The 18,888-nt window shown below is 36.3% G+C and overlaps 1 protein-coding gene across 2 annotated transcripts; it reads left to right on the plus strand.

Moving 5' to 3' along the window:
* Positions 1–17,025, plus strand: RPAP3 (RNA polymerase II associated protein 3). 2 transcript variants are annotated; one of them, XM_009880838.1, is made up of 16 exons: positions 1–157; positions 737–877; positions 1,360–1,482; positions 3,734–3,861; positions 4,367–4,488; positions 4,919–4,989; positions 5,893–6,024; positions 7,403–7,530; positions 9,191–9,312; positions 9,742–9,812; positions 9,947–10,063; positions 12,085–12,296; positions 13,006–13,201; positions 13,851–13,948; positions 15,304–15,404; positions 16,528–17,025. In XM_009880838.1, exons 1-16 carry the CDS (start codon positions 5–7, stop codon positions 16,617–16,619), a joined length of 2,007 nt encoding a protein of 668 aa, XP_009879140.1. In that variant the 5' UTR covers positions 1–4; the 3' UTR covers positions 16,620–17,025. The 2 variants fall into 2 exon arrangements, with proteins under 2 accessions (XP_009879140.1, XP_009879141.1); XM_009880839.1 differs by lacking the exon at positions 9,947–10,063 and having other exon boundaries at positions 16,528–17,023.
* The last annotated feature ends 1,863 nt before the right edge of the window (positions 17,026–18,888 follow it).

Genomic DNA, 18,888 nt, shown 5'->3' on the forward strand with positions numbered 1-18,888 from the left:
TACAATGAGTGCACCAAATAAAGCGCTAGAACTACAGCTGCAAATGAAACAAAATGCTGAAGAGCTGCAGGATTTTATGAGAGAATTGGAGAGCTGGGAAAAAGATATTAAAGAAGTGGATTCTGAACTAAGGAAACAGAGTGGTGTCCCAGAAGAGGTAAAAATCACAAATCCAGTGTCAATATTAACTCAGCTATTCGTAATGTGATAGTGTTTATAATGATTAGTTCGTGCTTCAGCAAAATTACATGTGTTGACTTAAAATACCAGAATAGAAGGTATGAGCTAACCCAGCTGACTGCTTCCTTATCTGAAGCAGACCAAAGATTCCTCTAAACTGTTCCACCAGCAGAACTGTGGAGGTGATGGGGCCAGTAAATTTTTAATCAGTTCCAGGTAAGTATAGGAGTATATTTCTGTTTGCAGCATCAGTATTACTTATTTATTTCTGAATTTTAAAGTATTGGTGTTACTCTTCAGTGATACTCTGCAAAGAGTTGTCTTCTAAAACTTTGTCTCATATGTGTAATATTTGCTATTATTATGTATTGAAAGATTTATACTTGCTGTGCTTAGTGGTTTTGTAGAGTTCCTGAAAACAGCTTGCTGGATGGATTTCTAAAATAGAACTAGCCACTAGGTACAAGTACTATATTTGGATATAGGTGCTGTAGATTCTTCAATACACGTGAATTTCACACATCTGTTTTATAATAAATTACTTATTTCAATTTAGAATTTGCCACCAATTCGAAACAAGGCTTTTAAGAAAAAGAAGAAAAGCAAAAGTAAAATCCCTTCAAAGATAACAACAGACGAAAACAAGAAAAACAAGATCAAGTCATATGATTATGAAGCATGGGGAAGACTCGATGTGGTGAGTTGAAATATTTGCTTGTTAAATTAGTCTTTTCCCCAGTTGATTCTGTCCTAAACAAGATTTTCTTATAGTGCTGAGAGTTCATTTCACAAGTCAGTATCTTACTGTGCTGGGTACTGTATGAACATAGAAAGTAGCTTTCTTCCAAAAAGGTTATGTGTTTAAAATTAGGAATATTGAGAAATATCAGTTTTCTATTGACTGTGCTCACGTCCAGCAGGTTGAATTTGACTTTAGGGGGGAAAAATGGTTTACTGATAGACCTATTAAAAGGTCATAATTCTAGTATAATATAAGACTAAACACAGCTAGCAGTATTAGAGGATAGATCTATTTTGAAGTGTGGAATACTCCTTAATAAAGAGGACTTAAGCAGTAGAGATTTTTTAAAAATGCACTACTAATTCTCCTGAAGTCTTGCTTGATTTATTTTGTATTGTTAAATTATAACAAAATAATCCATTTTTATCTGATTTCAGGATAAAATACTTGAAGAACTTGATAAAGAAGATAGTACTCATGATTCTGTATCTCCAGAATCAGACTCTGAGGAGGATGGAATCCGTGTAGATGCAGAAAAAGCTCTTGCAGAGAAGGAAAAGGTTATTGCATTATAACTGTTTGTTATACTCAATATTGCAGCCGGTTCTGTTTAATATCTCTATCAATGATCTGGGTGAGGGGGATCAAGTGCACCCTCAGTAAGTTTGCAGACAACACCAATTTGGGTGGGAGTGTTGACCTGCTTGAGGGTAGGACGGCTCTACAGAGGGATCTGGACAGGCTGGATCAATGGGCTGAGGCCAATGGCATGAGGTTCAACAGGGACACGTGCAGGGTCCTGCACTTGGGTCACAATGACCCCATGCAGCACTACAGGCTTGGGGAGGAGTGGCTGGAAGGGTGCCTGGCAGAAAAGGACCTGGGGTGTTGGACAACAGCTGGCTGAATATTTGCTTGAGCGGGGCTAGAATAATGGCCGTGGTCAGAGAGCCTCTGTCATTTATTTCAGTGGCCAGTGTGCCCCAAACCGTGACAGCCTGAGGTGTGCCCAGGTGGCCAAGAAGGTCAATAGCATCCTGGCTTGTATCAGAAATAGCGTGGCCAGCAGGACTAGGGAAGTGATTTTCCCCCTGCACTCAGCGCTGATGAGACTGCACCTTGAATACTATGTTCAGTTTTGGGCCCCTCACTACAAGGGGTTGCTGGTGCTGGACATTGAGGTGCTGGAGTGTGTCCAGAGAAGAGCAACAAAGCTGGTGAAGGGTCTAGAGCACAAGTCTCACAAGAAGCAACTGAGGGAACTGGGTTTGTTTAGCCTGTGGAAAAGGAGGCTGAGGAGGAGACCTTATCATTCTCTACAACTACCTGAAAGGAGATTGTAGCGAGGTGGGTGTTGGTGTCTTCTCCCAAGTAACAAGTGATAGGACAAGAGGAAACGGCCTCAGGTTGCACTAGGGGAGGTTTAGATTGGATATTAGGAAAAATTTCTTCACCGAAAGGGTTGCCAAGTATTGAAACAGGGCTGCCCAGGGAAGTGGTTGAGTCACCACCTCTGGAGATATTTAAAAGACTGGTAGATGTGGAGCTTAGGGACATGGTTCAGTGGTGGACTTGGCAGTGCTAGGTTAATGGTTGGACCTGATGATCTTAAAGGTCTTTCCAACCTAAATGGTTCTATGATTTGCATGTTAGCAAGTTAGACATAGAAGCTTTTGTAGTTTCTTTGAAAAGATTGTTCACTGAGACTATACTTCTGGTGGAAGAATTGCCTGTTTCAGATTTTTTATGTCTGTTTTCCTGACTGTTATTCCAACATACATAATTCTCACTGCATTTTGGTTTCTTCTTAACACCAATTGCAGCAAGGCCTGTTGGACTCTGCTTAGTGTGCAGTTATGATGATTAATGTATTGGTGTGTTTTTGCTTTGAAAAGCTGGATTGCTATATAGAATTGCCATATGGATCAAACTGGTTTAGCTGAACACAAGGTCTGAATGCCCCAAACTAAAACACCAAGAATTTAACATTAGTTCCTTCGCGAGGCCATTTACATCTGGGAATGATGGGCGAGCTTGTGTGTCTTCTCTACCTAGGCAATGGCAAGTTGATACCAGTTCAGTTTTACCTTATTTTGCAAGTAGAATACAAGAAGACCTATCTCGTGTTTCATTGCCATGTGATAGAGGCTAAGTTAGTTGTATGACAACTTCTGTAGGTTTGAGAAACTTCTTTGTTTATATTGACCTAACACCATCTGTCAGTCCATACTTCAGTAGAATTTCTTGGATTTTTTTTTTTTATTTTCTGCATGGGTGACATCTGCCTTCTTTTTCCGCTGTTTTAGAAATTCCCTGGTGTACAATCTGCAGTTTACACGGAGAAGTTGAGATGTCTTTGGCCATTATCATCTGGCTGTGGTGAAGCAGCTGAGGACACGAGATAGATGTTGTGGCCCAAAGGAGGCAGAAATGAGAATATTTACCTTGAAAAGCAAAGATGCCTAATCTAGTTACTAAAAACTAAAAAAAAACCCTTCAGTAATTCTCTATGGCAATTTAAGCAGCTATGTATGTGCTTGTTATAGGTTTCTGGAAGTGACCTACAGATACTGAAAATCAGTATATAATAAAACCGTCTTATTGCGTAAATCATGAGAAATATTTAATATGGAATTCTTAGAATATTGTCGTTAAAAGAAATATTTTACAGTAAAGCAGTACTCTGTGAGAAATGTTAAACAAAAAAGTTTGAGCATTCCAAAATGCAAGCTTTGAATTTTTTCACCAAAAGTTAGTAATGTGTCTATCAATGTACAGTGATTTGCTAATAAGACTTTCTTCTGTTCACAGGGTAATAACTACTTTAAACAAGGGAACTTTGATGAGGCTATAAAATGCTACACTAGAGGGATGCATTCTGATCCATACAATCCGGTATTGCCCACAAACAGAGCATCGGCTTTTTATAGAATGAAAAAGTAAGACTTGTATTATTAAAACCTTAATATTTTCTTGTTTCAAATGCTACCTTCAGGTTTTTTTGTCTGATTTTAAGTCTTGATTATATTCTTTACCATACTGTAATACAACCTTCGATAGACTGTTGTTGCAACCTGCTTTGCAGTTTCAAAGTAAAACAGAAATGGCCAGGATAAGGAATCTGGTAGTCTTAGTGTTTAATTTGCCTTTCAGATTTAGTGAGCTCTATTTCTAAGGCTGTAATTTGTTTTAGGGGAAGAAAGGGTATAGGAGAGTTGGTTATTATTTCTGTTGCAGTAGGGATTGTTGACCTCTCTTTTCCTTTCCTGTGTTCACATGTTCTGAATTGAGAGATGTTTAAATACTTGTTCTATGCTCCTTCTGAATCACGCAAGATTTTCACTTTAGAGAGAACCTGTAAAGCTTCAGAGTAAGCTAGCTTGCTGAAGTTTTTGATTTTGTTACTCAGATGTGTCCAAACTAACTCACTCGTATTTTTGATAGGTTTTCTGTTGCAGAATCTGACTGCAATTTAGCACTTGCTTTAGATAAAAATTACACAAAGGCTTATGCCAGAAGAGGGGCTGCTCGCTTTGCTTTGAAAAATCTTCAAGGTGCTAAAGAAGGTGGGTCTTTTTTAAATTCTTTCCTTAAAATATATACAAATGGTTTGTTTATTTGCTTGATTAAAGCTTGTGTGATTTGCTTATTTGGTGTAGGAATTTAATTTTCTTTGCTTGATTAAAGCTTGTGTGATTCGCTTATTTGGTGTAGGAATTTAATTTTCATTTCCTGTAAACAAATAAATGAAATGCCATATTGCGTATTCTTCTGGCAAGGTAAAATTCAAGCAGCACATTTAAATGATTACTGTAGGTATTGGAAGTTCTAGAATAGTTCAGCTTTAAATGTATTAGAATAATATGTTCTCTGTAGTAGCTCAGGCTTTTTAGGTAACTACAAAAAAGCGTTATCTCAAAAGAACGCTCTAAGTGTATACGCTGGTTACTGGCCTGTAGTTCCTACCTGAAACATTGTTTTCTGATCTTCTGATAGATTATGAGAAAGTTTTGGAGCTGGATGCAAACAACTTTGAAGCAAAAAATGAACTGAAGAAAATCAATCAGGTAATAAGATAAATAGGCCCTAAGATAAATTAATGCACCCTTTTCAGTTTATATCTGTATCAACTTATAACAGGAGCTGAATTCAACAAAATCTCATGTGCTTTTTCTGGCATTTGAAGTTCACTGAGGTCAAAATCTGTAATTGAGTTTCTTTTGGATTAACTAGCATGTATGCAAACATCTGCGTAATGGTGGATTAGAAGACTAAGACTGGATGTGTGCACCAACATCTGTGGGGTTGTTTGTTGGTTGTTTTTTTTAAAATCTTCCCTCAGATGTTTTTTCTGCTTTCTGCATTAATGTTTTTTTTTTTTTTCAGTCATGCTTAGTATTTTAATACAAGGTAGCACTACATATGAAACAACCTGTGTGTTCTTTTGGCTGTAAAGCTGAACTGCTGTCCTGCTTTTAGTCCCACTAATTGCTGTGGTCTGCCAAACCAGAAAGTGGGTTTAAGCTTAGCAGAACATAATACTCTACTGTAAGTCTGATTCCTTTCTCGACAGGGAGAGAATGTTGATTATTATGACCTTAATAAATACAAGCTCACCTGTCACTACTGTGTGAATGCTTATACCTCTTCAACTGTAGTTTTGAAAGTGCTTGAAAAAATTATTTTCAGAATGAAGACCCAACATCTCCAGTAATTGAAGAAATAAATGATTTGTGAATTGGAATATATATAGCCAGGTTTCATGGGTCACTTTACATTGTGATTCAGCATTTACTTCTTATTTACCAAGTAATATTCTGACTCACAGTCCCTCATAGAAATACATTTTCAAGAGTGGTTTAGAATGATCTCTTCAATTTGCATTCAACTGAGAATGCAGACACTTCTGCTGAAATGCTTGGCAGAGCAGAGAGGAGTTACTTATTGAGGAAAAAATTACATCTTTGCAGGCTCTGTCATCAAAAGAAAGTTCGGAACAGAAAGAGTTTGGAGATGTGATCAGACCAGAATTAACAGACGAAGAGAAGAAGCGCATTGAAGACCAGCAGCTCAAGCAGAAGGCTATTACAGAAAAAGATCTGGTAAGTCACGGGTTCTGATGGAACAGGAGAGAACTAGCGAAGAAAAGTGTTGTGTTGTGCTGTTAGCTATGCAAATGTGTAAAACCTGATGCTGTCTTGACGTTCATAAATACAATGTCCTTGATATAACCTTAATTGTTTCCCATTTTGGGCTCTGTAGGAGGGGAGGGGGACATCGAGTTTTCTGTGGACTCTTCTGGAGAAATAATTATACAAGGCAGCTTTTGTTTAAGATAAATCATTTTAAGATAAATTTCAAGTATGTGCTAAGATAAGAAGTTGAACTGTGTTTCACAAAGATCCCATTTCTCCACTGTTATATGCATCTTGACCCCCACTTGTCCAAGTAGAGTTGTGGACTGTTTCTTGTGTTTTCATACCTCTGATTACATGGTGAAAAGTCGTTATAAAAAGGATTTCAGGGAGTGCAGGCAGCAATGACAATAAAAGTGTATTTCTGGATATATGGTCTCAGTTCACAGTTGGCTTATTGATTTTTCCCTCTCTCCACTGTTGCAATTAAGAAATAACATTATCAACTAAAACATAATTTTCTTTCTGCTTTTTAACTTCTGACTTTTTATCAATATTCAGGTTGCCTCTGCTGGTTGTAAGAGGTAATTGGTAGGAAAAGAATGAAAGCATACATTAAGTAGGTAAAAGGAACGAAAGTTTGAAAAGGCCACCGAAAAGAAATTTTGTTCTGGTGCAATACTTCATTGGTAGCAGAGTTGGCTCACTGTGGGCCTGTTCCTGGCAACATGGATCCTGTCAAGTCTGAACTGCAGCCTTTTTTGCCAGTGCATAGAGTAGTAGAGATGGTAATAGATGGCTTTATATTAGTCCTGAGAAGCAAAAGATAATCTTAGTCTCTTGGAAACGAAGTAATGTAATTTTGTTGTTAGCATTCATTAGAAAAGAACAGCAACATTTGGGCCCAAGTAATATTTGAGGATAAGAGTTTCATGGATGTAGCAGGATAAAGATGGATTTGTGCAGTGCAGAAAGTCATGTTGAAAGGGGAATTGTAAAGGTTCAGCTCGTGTTTAAATTCAGGAGGTACAGGGTGGCTTATCCTGCACATCAAGAGTAAAGATAAATCACAAATTGTAGACTTATGAGTCTGTACTTAAACTATGCATGTAGAAACATATTTTTTTTAATCCTTGAAGTACTAGAAAAAACTAGGATATTTTTGGGGGTCTGCCGCCAAGCTTAGATACAAAGAAATATGCCAGAAGTATCTGCCCTGATGTGGGTTTTCTTTGTGATCCATCTTGTTGATATTACAATCCTGTCTACTAAAAAGGATAAGAAAAGCTTATCACACTTGATCTTTCTCAACGCTTTTTTTTTTTTTCTGACCTATATATTACAGGGTAATGGTTATTTCAAAGAAGGAAAGTATGAGACTGCAATAGAATGTTATACCCGTGGTATAGCAGCAGATGGCACCAATGCGCTTCTGCCAGCTAACAGAGCCATGGCTTATCTAAAGATCGAAAAGTAAGTAGGAGTGCATGCGCTATACTGTTTCTTTCTTTGTTGTGAACTAGACATAAGAATGATCCAGTAGATTTTCACTTAAGTTACAGTCACTCCTTCTAATTCTTTCTAGAATTCAGTATGGAATAAATAGTATTGAAGACAGTAAGGGAGAGAGAACAGCTCAGTATGTGTGATCTTACAATGCATTTCATAGGAAAGAAGTTCTGAGAGAATAAAATAGCATCAGTATGAAATTATAGTCTCTGAGGTTTGATTTTCATTCTTTTATGTGTGTAAAATTCTAGATACTCATCTTTCTCAAAGAACCTGCCCAAAGCTTTGTCTTTTTTGACTATAAAATCCTGCTACTAAATTTTGCACTGTAAAAAGAAGTGGATTATAACTTTTGACTTCAAAAGGAATGTATAGGAGCTTTTTCTGGAAATTGTAATATTTTAAAAATATTTTCCTTTAACTCCAGTAATGGAGACATGTATGAACAGTTAGTTTATTTTTATTTAAGCTTTATTCACATAATCCAGTAACAGTAATCATATAATCCAGTAACATTCATGGTTTCTAGCAAATAAGACAAGTTAAATATGACCATTTTTGAAGTGTGAATCTTTTTTCACTCCCTGCTGGTGTGGTAGTTTAAACCTTTTAAACTGGTAGCATGAGAAGCAGAGAGCTGAGCATTATGTTGGTCATCTGTTCTAACATGACGTGGCTGGTTATCTGTAGAGACAATAGATTGATCTAAAATGATGAGATTATAAAATAGCTTGCACAGGTAGTATTTCTGACACAATATTTGTAATTTAGTTCTGAAGCCATAGAGGACATCATAATGCAAATAATGTTCTCGAAGGATCAGAGGAAGTGATGCATTAATTGAATGACCAAGCAAGAAAATCAATTCTGTACGATAAATCAGTGTATCATGGGTCTTTACATTTCAAAGAGGACCCAAACATAAAAGGCAACAGAAGCTCATTGGTATTCTTATGAACCTGCAAAAAAAAAAAAAAATCCAAAACTAACTGTTTCCATAAATTCAATGATAAATGGAAGGAGGAGAGAAGGAATGAATGAAAATACTTAAATATGCGCATAGTGGAATCATGATCTAATGTGACTAAATATAACTGGGATGAGGAAATTCGATCTTACAATGAAACAAATTACTTTAATGCAAGGATAAACTGACATCTTATTCTCAAATAGTTAAGGACAAGTCACAGAAATTCAGATGTAGATGAATTTATTCTCATATATGCTCGCTTCTCCTTTCTTGTATATTTTTGTTTGTAATGGTATTTCTGGTTTTCCAATGTACAAAGCTATGATGCTGACTTGAATTTTAAAGCTATTTAATGTTAAAAGTAGACTCTGCTCTAATAGGCTTTAAGCACTTATTTTCACAGAGGAAGTGAATTTCTCTGTGATAAAAAGAGTCAGCAGTGTGTCATGAGATACCTAAAGATTTGGCTGAAATTTCAAAGTGCTGAGAAATCATCTTTTATATGTTTACTTTTATTTTATGTTTTAGCACAGTGATATGTGTTCATATATATATATAGGTAATTAAGATCTGTCTTCGTATTTTAATTGGTTTGGGTAGCTCTGTCTTTTCAGTTGAAACTGATTATTAATTTTGTACTACTCTTTTGGTGAGATATGAAGAGGCAGAAAATGACTGTACACAAGCTCTGCTCTTAGATGCCTCCTATTCTAAAGCCTTTGCAAGAAGAGGAGCTGCCAGAGTTGCTCTTGGAAAGCTAAAAGAAGCTATGCAAGGTAGGACTTTAAATTAGCTTAAGTGTAATAGGTAAGAGATGAGCGTAAGTACATCCTGATTTATTTTTTTTTTTTGTGGCTTCTAATAGCAATTAAATCAATTGCTGACTAATTGAGGTTATCAGTGCAAGAGTTAAAAATGGTGGGGTTTTGTTGTGTTTCATTGAATATGTATAAAACCTCCTGTGTTGGTATCCACATGATCTGAAGACAGTTTTGTATGAAATTAGAACTATTGTTGCTTATGATAAGTACTAAGAAATAACTTGAAAAATGTGTTTAAAAACTAGGTCATTGTATAAGCATTAGGATGACTTACCCGCCTTTAATTATTTTAGACCTGTGAGAGGAAAATGAAAGGTTTGAAAATTTCCTAGTTACTTTGTAACTTGAAGTGTCTACAGTTTTCATTTGTTGTTTTTCACTCAGATTTTGAAGCTGTTTTGAAGCTGGAACCTGGAAATAAACAAGCAATAAATGAACTCGCTAAAATAAGGAATGTATGTATGCTTGTGCTCTTTTTTTTTTGTAAGCCTATAGTAATAGAATGTTATACTTTATTATGTATTTTTTAACATATCTTATAATTATTCCTTAAACTTACGATTTTTTGGACAACTTACCATTTTTTCAGGAATTAGCTGAGAAAGAACAGTGGACTCATCAAGAATATCCTGCAGTATTGATAAAAGAAACGGAAATAAAAAATATAGTGAAAGTGATTGATAATCCATTACACGTGAAATCAACAGTAAGTTGTTTTGTTTTGAGAGATGCTTTCTGTAATGATGGGAAAAGTAGAAGTTAAAGTCCTCTTGTTTATTTTGTAGACTAACTCCTGATCTAACATCTTGCCTGTGGAAAGCTCAAAATTTACAGATTTACTCTCTTAATGTTTTTCAAGAACATAATTTCAGCATTTCCATGTGTGTGTAACGATAGTGGTGGTGTAAGCGTTCAGCCTGTGGTACCACACTCGGGAAACATGGTGTATGCATATATATATATATATAAAAAAATATGAAACAGGGAGACAACCAAATCCTGGCTAACATTGCAGTAGAGACTAAAGGGGAGGCAGTTGAGTCTTGGTGTTTCATTGCAGACTTGAGAAGGCTCTGGGTAAACTTCCCTTCTTTTCATCTGCTGTTTATAGTTTCTATAGCAGCTGTAGAGGTAACAAGACATGTTGCCTACCCATGTGATATGCTGCTGTCACCTAGGGCTAATTCAACAGCCTTAAGCCTGCATTTTCATCCACATAAACTGTAGAATAGCTGGATTTTGGTTTTCAAGAAGTGATATTTTTGGACTATAAATTATCTGTGGTTATAGTCAGATTAATGAGTTAGATATGACAAAATATGATAACAGAGTAATATCAGCTTTATGCATTAGGCTTCCCCTTTTAATACATTTAATCTTCGTACAGTGAGTTACGTAAATACAAAACATACTCATACATCATATGGAGCACTGTAGTGTTCTACTCTTGATGATTTCAAAATGTTTGTTTACCTCCATTAAATATGTAATTTGGATGGATAGTTTCAGTAGAAAATGTGTGATTATTTTGATCCTTGGAGGGGGGGAAGTATTATGTGCTATTTCTAGAAACCTAAATTAATTGGTTGTGAAGTAGCTGAAATACTATAGACAGTTATATTAAGTTTTCAGTTTAGCTACTAAATTAAGTGGAGATACTAGGTTGATTGTCTTTTCCTTGTTCTGTTAAGGTAGAACAAGTATAGATGAAGCATCTGTGCTTTCAGTACTGCCCAAGGATTGCAGAGAGAACTGTACTTTTGTTTCATATCCACCAGTCAGCCTCCCAGTCATAGCACAGTGACGAGATGATACATTGTCAAAGTGAACAGTGTGTTGTTTGTCAATACACCTATTATACGGGGGCTTTTTGGCATGATTTAAAGCAGTTTGCAAGCTGCTGTGAAGACTTATCATGGATTTGCATTAGAGCTGGACAGAGAAATCTGCCATTTCTGGAAATCTGAATTGTTGAGTATGTTTAATAGTGTGTATTTGCATCTGTATTTCTAGAGCAATATACACAATGTTACAATTCAGGAAATGAAATTCCAAAGTAAAAGGTGATGAATTCCTCCCCTCTTCCCCCTGCCTCCCCCAGTGGTGCTTCCTTATAAGACCTGTGAAGGTGGTGCTAGGTGATGCTCAAAAATAACAGTGATGATGCAGAGATTGAATAAGCTGAAGCATTTTAGTTAGCGTGTCCTCTAGTGGTGGAGTTAATTGCCTTATGATGTGTGTAACTTGGTCAACCGTCAGGGCTGAGTTACAGATACTTACCATCTCAAAATTTTAAGTTGAGGGTCAGTGCCTATGTTGCTGGATATTTACTTGTCAAGCTTTGTAATTTAGCTAAACCAGGTCGTTGGTCAAAACATATGGTAGTCCTTGCCCATTGAACTTTAGTAGGGGGGGAAAAAAAAAACACCTTTTTTTTTTTTTTTATTACTGTGAAAACAGAATGCAGATTCTGAGATCCTCTGGAGTAAGGATACACTAGTTTGTGAGAGTAAAGCAATAAATGATCGTATAAGGCTTCCTGTAGAATGTCATGAAGTTTCCTTTTTTGCAGTTTAACTTTATTGAAAGTATCTTCTATGCGCACCACTACAGATGAATTTGGTTATCATGAGATTATTTAAAATTAAATACAACTGTTTATCTGGGGCCTGTGTATACACTGATGTTGAGGCTACACATGTGACATGGGGTATGTCTTCTCTTTAGAAGCCTTTGCAAAGAATAGCCATTGAAGAAGTTGATGATGACACACCAAGTAGTGATTTGCCCAGCACTATGTCTTTAGTCAATAACTGGAGGAATTCAATGAGTGGTGAAACAACAGAGAATCTAGATCAGGATGATCAGTTGACTGCAATGGACATTCCAAAAGCAAAGCACTTAAAAATAGAAGAAATCAGTGATACTTCACCATTACAGTAAGTATAAAAATTCTGATCCTCTTTTTAAAAGGTAAATGTGATTTTCATTTTCAGATCTGTACATGTGATGAGGTATTGAAGATAGCTTGGAGAATTTGAATTAAAAATAAAGTATTGAAAAAAAAAATGCAGTTCTTGCACATCTACCTCTTTGAACAAGTAGTGGTTGAGACAAGTATGATCTATTTAGCATCAGATGGAAAACTAGTCTTGTTCTTTCATTTCAAATATAAAGAGATTAAGAATATTTTCGTGTATGCTGTACTCTCTTCCTTATGCACTTCATCTTCCCTAGCTGTGGTTTTTATGTGTAATGTTTTAGAGTAGAGTCTGAGCAGAGTTCAAACATTCTTTGCACACCAGTTGTATGAGAAAAAAGCAGCAGATGAGTGTCACCTCTCTTTCCTCTGCTGAGCAGGCAGCTGATAACTTCAGGTTTGCTTGGAGTTCCCAAGTCCCACTGTGTTATCTAAGCAAACTCAAGTCTGGCTGGCTGAAACCAGACTGGTTTTTTTTAGAAAAGATGAATCAAGTATTCTGTAATTTGAAGGTTTTTTTTCAGATACCTGCTTAAAATAAAATATTTTTAAAAATAATTTTGATTAGTATTTTAGATTTTTAATGAATTCAAAGGTCTCCAGTTAGGTCTCACTGTAGGATTTCCTTAAATGTTTTCTTGATTATGCGTTTCAAAATCTCTCTGAAGGCTTCCTGCTAGTGTGAAAAGAAGTTCATCAGTGTTGCATCCATCTTTCCCTGTGAACAAACAGAGAGAAAAAGAAACCAGAAAGTCATTTAAATCAGATTCTCCAGTCCCTGCCATTCCTGCAAATTCTTTCCAGCTTGAGTCTGACTTTAGGAAGTTGAAGGACTGCCCAGAAAATATGTACTTGTACCTGAAGGTATGAAACATAATATTGATTGACAGTGCTTGGACAAGTTTCTTCAACTGACATTGAAGAAACAGTGCAAACTGAAGTGGAAAGGGTAGCTATGTTCAGAGTGTCTTAACAGTGTGCAATAGTCCCTTTCGTTAATTGCCTTCACATCATACTATGTAGTTTGATCCACATTTGAGTATTTCTCCTCGTGTGCCTGACTTTTCACTTACCTTGCTTTGAATACAATCTGCATAGTCTGTTTCTTCTTTCAAACATGGGCACTGGTTCTGTAAAGACTTAAATACATTAGTAACCATATTAAATTCTAATTTTTCAAATGGATACTTCTAGGTTAGGCATAGCAATGTTCTTATCTCTTTAAACTGAACAAATGCTTGAAACACATCAATCTACTTAATGTGTACTTCTGCTTATATATTAGACAAAAAAATTGCTTAGAGTTATTTTAAAAGAACTTAGCAATGATAATCACAAAAAAAGCCACCAAAACCCCCAAATTAATGTTCAGTGTCTAATAGTGCAAGTGATTTGGGTTTGCTTGCTTTCATGCACTTCAGCATTGTCTAAGACATCCTAAAAACTCATTTCTAATTCTTATAACTCAACTGTGTCTTTTTGCCTAAAAATAACACTTTTAATTTTTTCAAAGCAAATAGAGCCTTCGCTTTATCCAAAACTGTTCCAGAAATCCTTAGACCCAGACTTGTTCAACCAGATACTGAAAATTCTACATGATTTCTACATTGAGTAAGTTTAACTTCTCCTTTGTTTTACATTGCTTATTGCTATTCTGGCTTTTTGCCTCCTTCTCCCCCCGCCCCAGTTCAATCATTTCCAGCGTGCATCATTACACGAGCATGATGCAATAATTGGAATGATGCATTTGTTCCTTCTTAAGAAACTAAACATATCTTGAAAAATCAGATAGAAAAGAGGTAACGAAATAAATAGCCTTTACTGTATGTCGTTGAATTCAGTTCTGCTAAATAGCATTGGAAAGTTAATATTAGACTCTATGAAATAGTTTTTGTTCATACTACTGTGCGTGTTCTGTTATCACATATAACTGCACAATATTAGCCTTCTAGATTAACTTTCTAAAGCGGCGAAATACAGAGGGTTTCATTTTTGTGCAATGCTGCTTGTAATGTGTGCTGACTTTTGTTTTTAATTACTTGCTAACATTTAACAGTAGCCTGTAGTAAATGGCTATTGGAGCTAGAAGTTCTGATAAGGCAGGACCTGACAATTCTGAAATTTCTATCCGTGCTACCATTAGAGTCTTAAGTTCATTTTGCCTCTCAGAGGCAGGGTGCAGCTTCTCTGAATTACTCTGCCTGAGAGTCCACAATCAGAATGTTTTTAGGGTGGTGGTTTATGGGGAAAAGCAAATGTAAATGAATGTTAGCCTTTCCCTTGGTTTCTTTAAACGTAAATATCCATCATGTGGTGAAACGTGCCATCTTAAGATGGTCCTGTGTTTGATGGTATGACATATGAAGGCTAGGAAGTTGAAATTGTTTGCAGTAAGGTAATAGACATTTCTTCTGGAGGGAGACAGGACAAGTTACGGAAGAAAAATACTTATTTGTTACTATTTGTAACAAAGACAGTGTCTGTTTACTGTTGAACAGAAGAATGTAAAAACACAATCTAGGAGTTTTCTGTATGGATAACAATGAGGGCAACTGTAATGTGGTGCTTCTTGCTGGGCTTCCTATGACCACAAGTGCTACTTCCTCTCACACTCCCCAATATGTATAAAAATTGAGAAGTTATGGCAAAGTGTAAGCATTAAATCATACAATAGCTATCCTGTACATTAACAGCAGTCGGTTTGCATCAGTCTAGGTTATTGTATTCCTTCACTCTTGCTCTGTATCAGAAGGATACTTGCATAAAGATTTCTGGATATTGAAATTTTACATCGTGGGTGGAAGAATGAACAGGAAAGATGAGAAAGGCAGGAAATATGAGAGAGAGAGAAGGGAGTTCCATTGGTTCTTTAATTTCTTGGTCCTGAAGTCTTTAATATTGCTTGCAGCTACTAAATCTTTCTAATCAACAGTAGTTATTTTTATATTTCTAATAATCTTCTGCAGGAAAGAGGAGCCATCGCTCATCCTTGAAATCCTCCAGAGGCTATCTGAATTAAAAAGATTCGATATGGCAGTAATGTTTATGTCAGGCTCAGAGAAAAAAAGTAAGTAATTCAGTAGCATTTTTTTTAAAACGTTTGTGATACTGTAGAATCTAGTAAGAAATACGTAAAATTTAGTGCTGTTCTTGTTTATTTTGTGTAATAATCAGTTAAGGTTAGTTATCTTAACTTTTTGATTGTTTTAGAAATTAACATGAATGTCATGTAATTTTTCTTAGTCTTTTTATTCCTTATTATAATTGGTAAGACTTGAAAACTATAGCTTAATCCTTTTGTTTTTATCAGCAATACCACTGAATTTTAGTCTGATATCATAAGCTTCCCTAGCATTTCAGTTTGTAGTCGGTGACGTTAACAATTTATGAGTTTGTATGCAATCTCAAATCTGACGTGCAAGGTATCCAAATTACACATTTTCCACAATTTACAACCATTTCTTGGCAATCTTGACTTTACTGTTGGCCAAAAGAATGCCGACATCTCTAAACCAATCAGCCTGTTCACCTCTGTCCTGTTCTTGAGACATCACTTAAATTAGTTTGCAATTCAGGTTGACATTGGCTTGAGTTTATGGTTTATAAAAGGGGTTTTTGTCTCAAACATTTCCTTTATTTAGCACACCAGACAGACTATGTAATGGTGAGACACTTAGAAGCAAAACATTTCTGTGGGACCAAATAATGTCAAATTTACTATCTACAGCTGAGTTTCACTAACAACCATTATACTTTCAAAATTTTGATACGTGAATCCCCTGAAAGTAAAATGACTTGTTTGACTTGCTGAAGTGCAAGTAAATTCCTCTTATGAATTGCATTCACACCTTTAACCTGATATAAGCTTTATCTGCCATCTGGCATTAACTTTTATCTTCTGCATTTAATGGCATAGTGCCAAGACAGCAAACAAAATAAAAGCTGCATGTTTATGTTGTCAGGATTATACACCTGTTTAAGGAAATGTTGTTAGACAGCTGGTGGGCATCAAAACAAAGTGAGAGCTTTCCTTTGCTACTTTTTTCCATCCTCTCCGTAGTTCTAAAAATTTACTTGCATTTCAGCTATGTAATCCAAACCTTACTCTCACTGAGGAATGAATTGGACTAATTTAGCTTAAGAGTGTGAATAGCAAAAATAACAGTTTATGTTGGGATTTTCTTTTACAGTTACACAGGTATTGTTCAATCATGTGAATCACATGGGATTGAAAGATACTTCTGTTGAAGAGTTGGAGAAGAAATACGGCATTTTCTCTTAGTGAGATGACTGACGTAAATTTCTGCTTTTGTGCTTCTTTCATGTGGAAATCAGCTAAAGAAGCCTATAAAGACTGGAATTTTGTTGCTTTTGTATAAGTAATGAAACTCTTAAACTTGGTTTAGCTGAATGGCAAGTGCCTGAAGAGATAATTATTTTGTTCTGCAGGTACATTTTCTTTCCAGCACCTGAAACAGTACAGAGCTACATTTTCTTCAGTGGAATCTGTTTGCCTAAAAAACAATTGGGTAGACTGGCATTCAGGATGAGGACTGTAGATAGAGATCTTTATTAAAAGGAAAAAAAAGTATTTATAAACATGTCTTTGGTAAGAATGAAATTGTGTATATTACAAATGTGCATGTTTTTTATTTTAGAAAATAAACTGATTGTTGAATTGAAGATACTAAATTTTAAGGATTTTTTTTTTAATTAAGGTGCCTAAATCGTTCTTCTCTAAGGATACAGCACATTAGAACATATAATGTGCAAAGTGAACCTGAGGTATGATGTCCAAAATATTCCAGAATTCTTTTACTTGAGCTTACCCAAAAGCTGAGGTTTTGACAACTGAGGTGCTCCTGTGAACCTCAGCTGTAAATGCAGAATAGAAGGAAGCCAAATACTGTAGAATTAAAATGCAAGTGTAGGGATTGTCTTCTTCAGGGAGTACTTTTAAAATATTCTGATGAAACTTACCTTTTGGGTAAGTTGTTCCTAACCAGGTAAAGCCCTTAAGAAGCCTCAGGAAACTAAGCAGGATACCTTCCTAGTATGAGGAAGACAAAGGCATGAGATCATCTGAAATTCTTAAATGAGATAAGAAATAGTGCTAGGCATAATAAACTATTCATACTGTTCTCATGACCATAGGAAGGAAAAAACAGCACTTGTCAAGTATACTGTAAGATTACACTGCAGTATCCAGGTAGTGGCATCTAAAAATGTCCCTTTGTCTCTAGGCTTGACCGCTCCCTTTCATCCTGCTGGCACTAATATTCTCTCAGCTTCCTTTCATCCTGATTCAGCCCTTGTGCTTTACTCATGCTTCTCTGACCATGGAAGTCTTCTGACATTAAAGCTTTTGTTTTGGTAGTTGTGCTGTTTTTCAGAGGAATGATTAAACAGCTATAGCATTCAAAAAGACTTCAAACTTCCAAGATGGATTAATAGGAAAAGGTATGAGTGTTATCTTCTAGGTAGTCAGTATTAGAAAACTAATTTTAAAACATTTGCAGCTGTTGTAATGCCCTAGTTCAGATATAATCCGTTGGGTTTTTTTTTTTTAAAAAAAAAAAAAAGTAACTGAGCTACATCCTTGGGCTGGGTAGCAACTGACATGAATGAAGCACTAGATCCCTAAGGTAGCTTCCAATTAGCCCTGGAGCTGAGCACTAGAACAGCCAGTGTTATTGGGGAAATGGAAGAGCTTTTATGTAACGCTGCTTGCAGCTTACCTACAATGTGAACTGTTACCACTAGGTGTGTCCCAAGTTACTTGATAACTGGCTAATTCTTCCCCTTGATGTAAAGCAATTCTGATAATATATCAGGGATACTGCTGTAACTGATGGGGAGGGGATGGGGGGAGTAGTTACTAAAGTAGTTTTATACACCTTTGTAGATACACCGTACCTTCTTATGGACTGTAACGAGTTGTTCATTGTAGACCAGAGGTGTATGCCTGACTAGGTTATACTAATACAGCATTTGGTACATTCTCAGAAGCTGCTTCTTGAAGGTTGTTGGATGAAAATAGGTGCTTGTAGTATGGATCCTTGACAGTAAAAGCAAGATGACAGCAGAAAGATTTGAAAACTGTAGGCCAGGAATCACCTACAACTCCGCTTCACCCAGTTTGCTATGCTTTTAATGAGGATAAGCGACTATATTTGGTTTCTGGTCTCACTCCAGCTTTTATGGAGATTTCTGTTCAGGGTTTGTGCGTGGTAAGGAAGGCCGATTGAAAGGAGGCTGTTCATGCATGTCAGATTTGGTGGGGTGGATGGGTGGACCTGATTCATGTTGCTACTGAACTTAGGCCACCAAGAATTATCTTGAAAGTGGTATGCTACTGTAGCCTTTGGCTTGCATTTCTGAGTGTGACATCTGAGGGTGACTTGCTAAATCCCTGAGGTTACTTTTCAGTGCATAAAAACCAATGCATGATGGAGAGCAGAATGCAGGCATTCAGAGAACTGCTAGCTTTACTTGCTCCAGGAGATGGCAGTGTCTTTCCCTGCTAAACTGTTAAAGATTGCAAAATCTCA

Source organism: Charadrius vociferus, unplaced genomic scaffold (assembly GCF_000708025.1).
Source record: "Charadrius vociferus isolate BGI_N301 unplaced genomic scaffold, ASM70802v2 scaffold52, whole genome shotgun sequence".
Lineage (NCBI taxonomy): Eukaryota > Metazoa > Chordata > Aves > Charadriiformes > Charadriidae > Charadrius > Charadrius vociferus.

Coding starts and splice junctions, on each gene's coding strand:
- RPAP3 (XM_009880838.1), top strand. CDS start 5: ATGAGTGCACCAAATAAAGCGCTAGAACTACAGCTGCAAATGAAACAA. Junction 9,313..9,741: donor GCTAAAAGAAGCTATGCAAG/GTAGGACTTTAA, acceptor TTTTTCACTCAG/ATTTTGAAGCTGTTTTGAAG. Junction 12,297..13,005: donor AGTGATACTTCACCATTACA/GTAAGTATAAAA, acceptor ATCTCTCTGAAG/GCTTCCTGCTAGTGTGAAAA.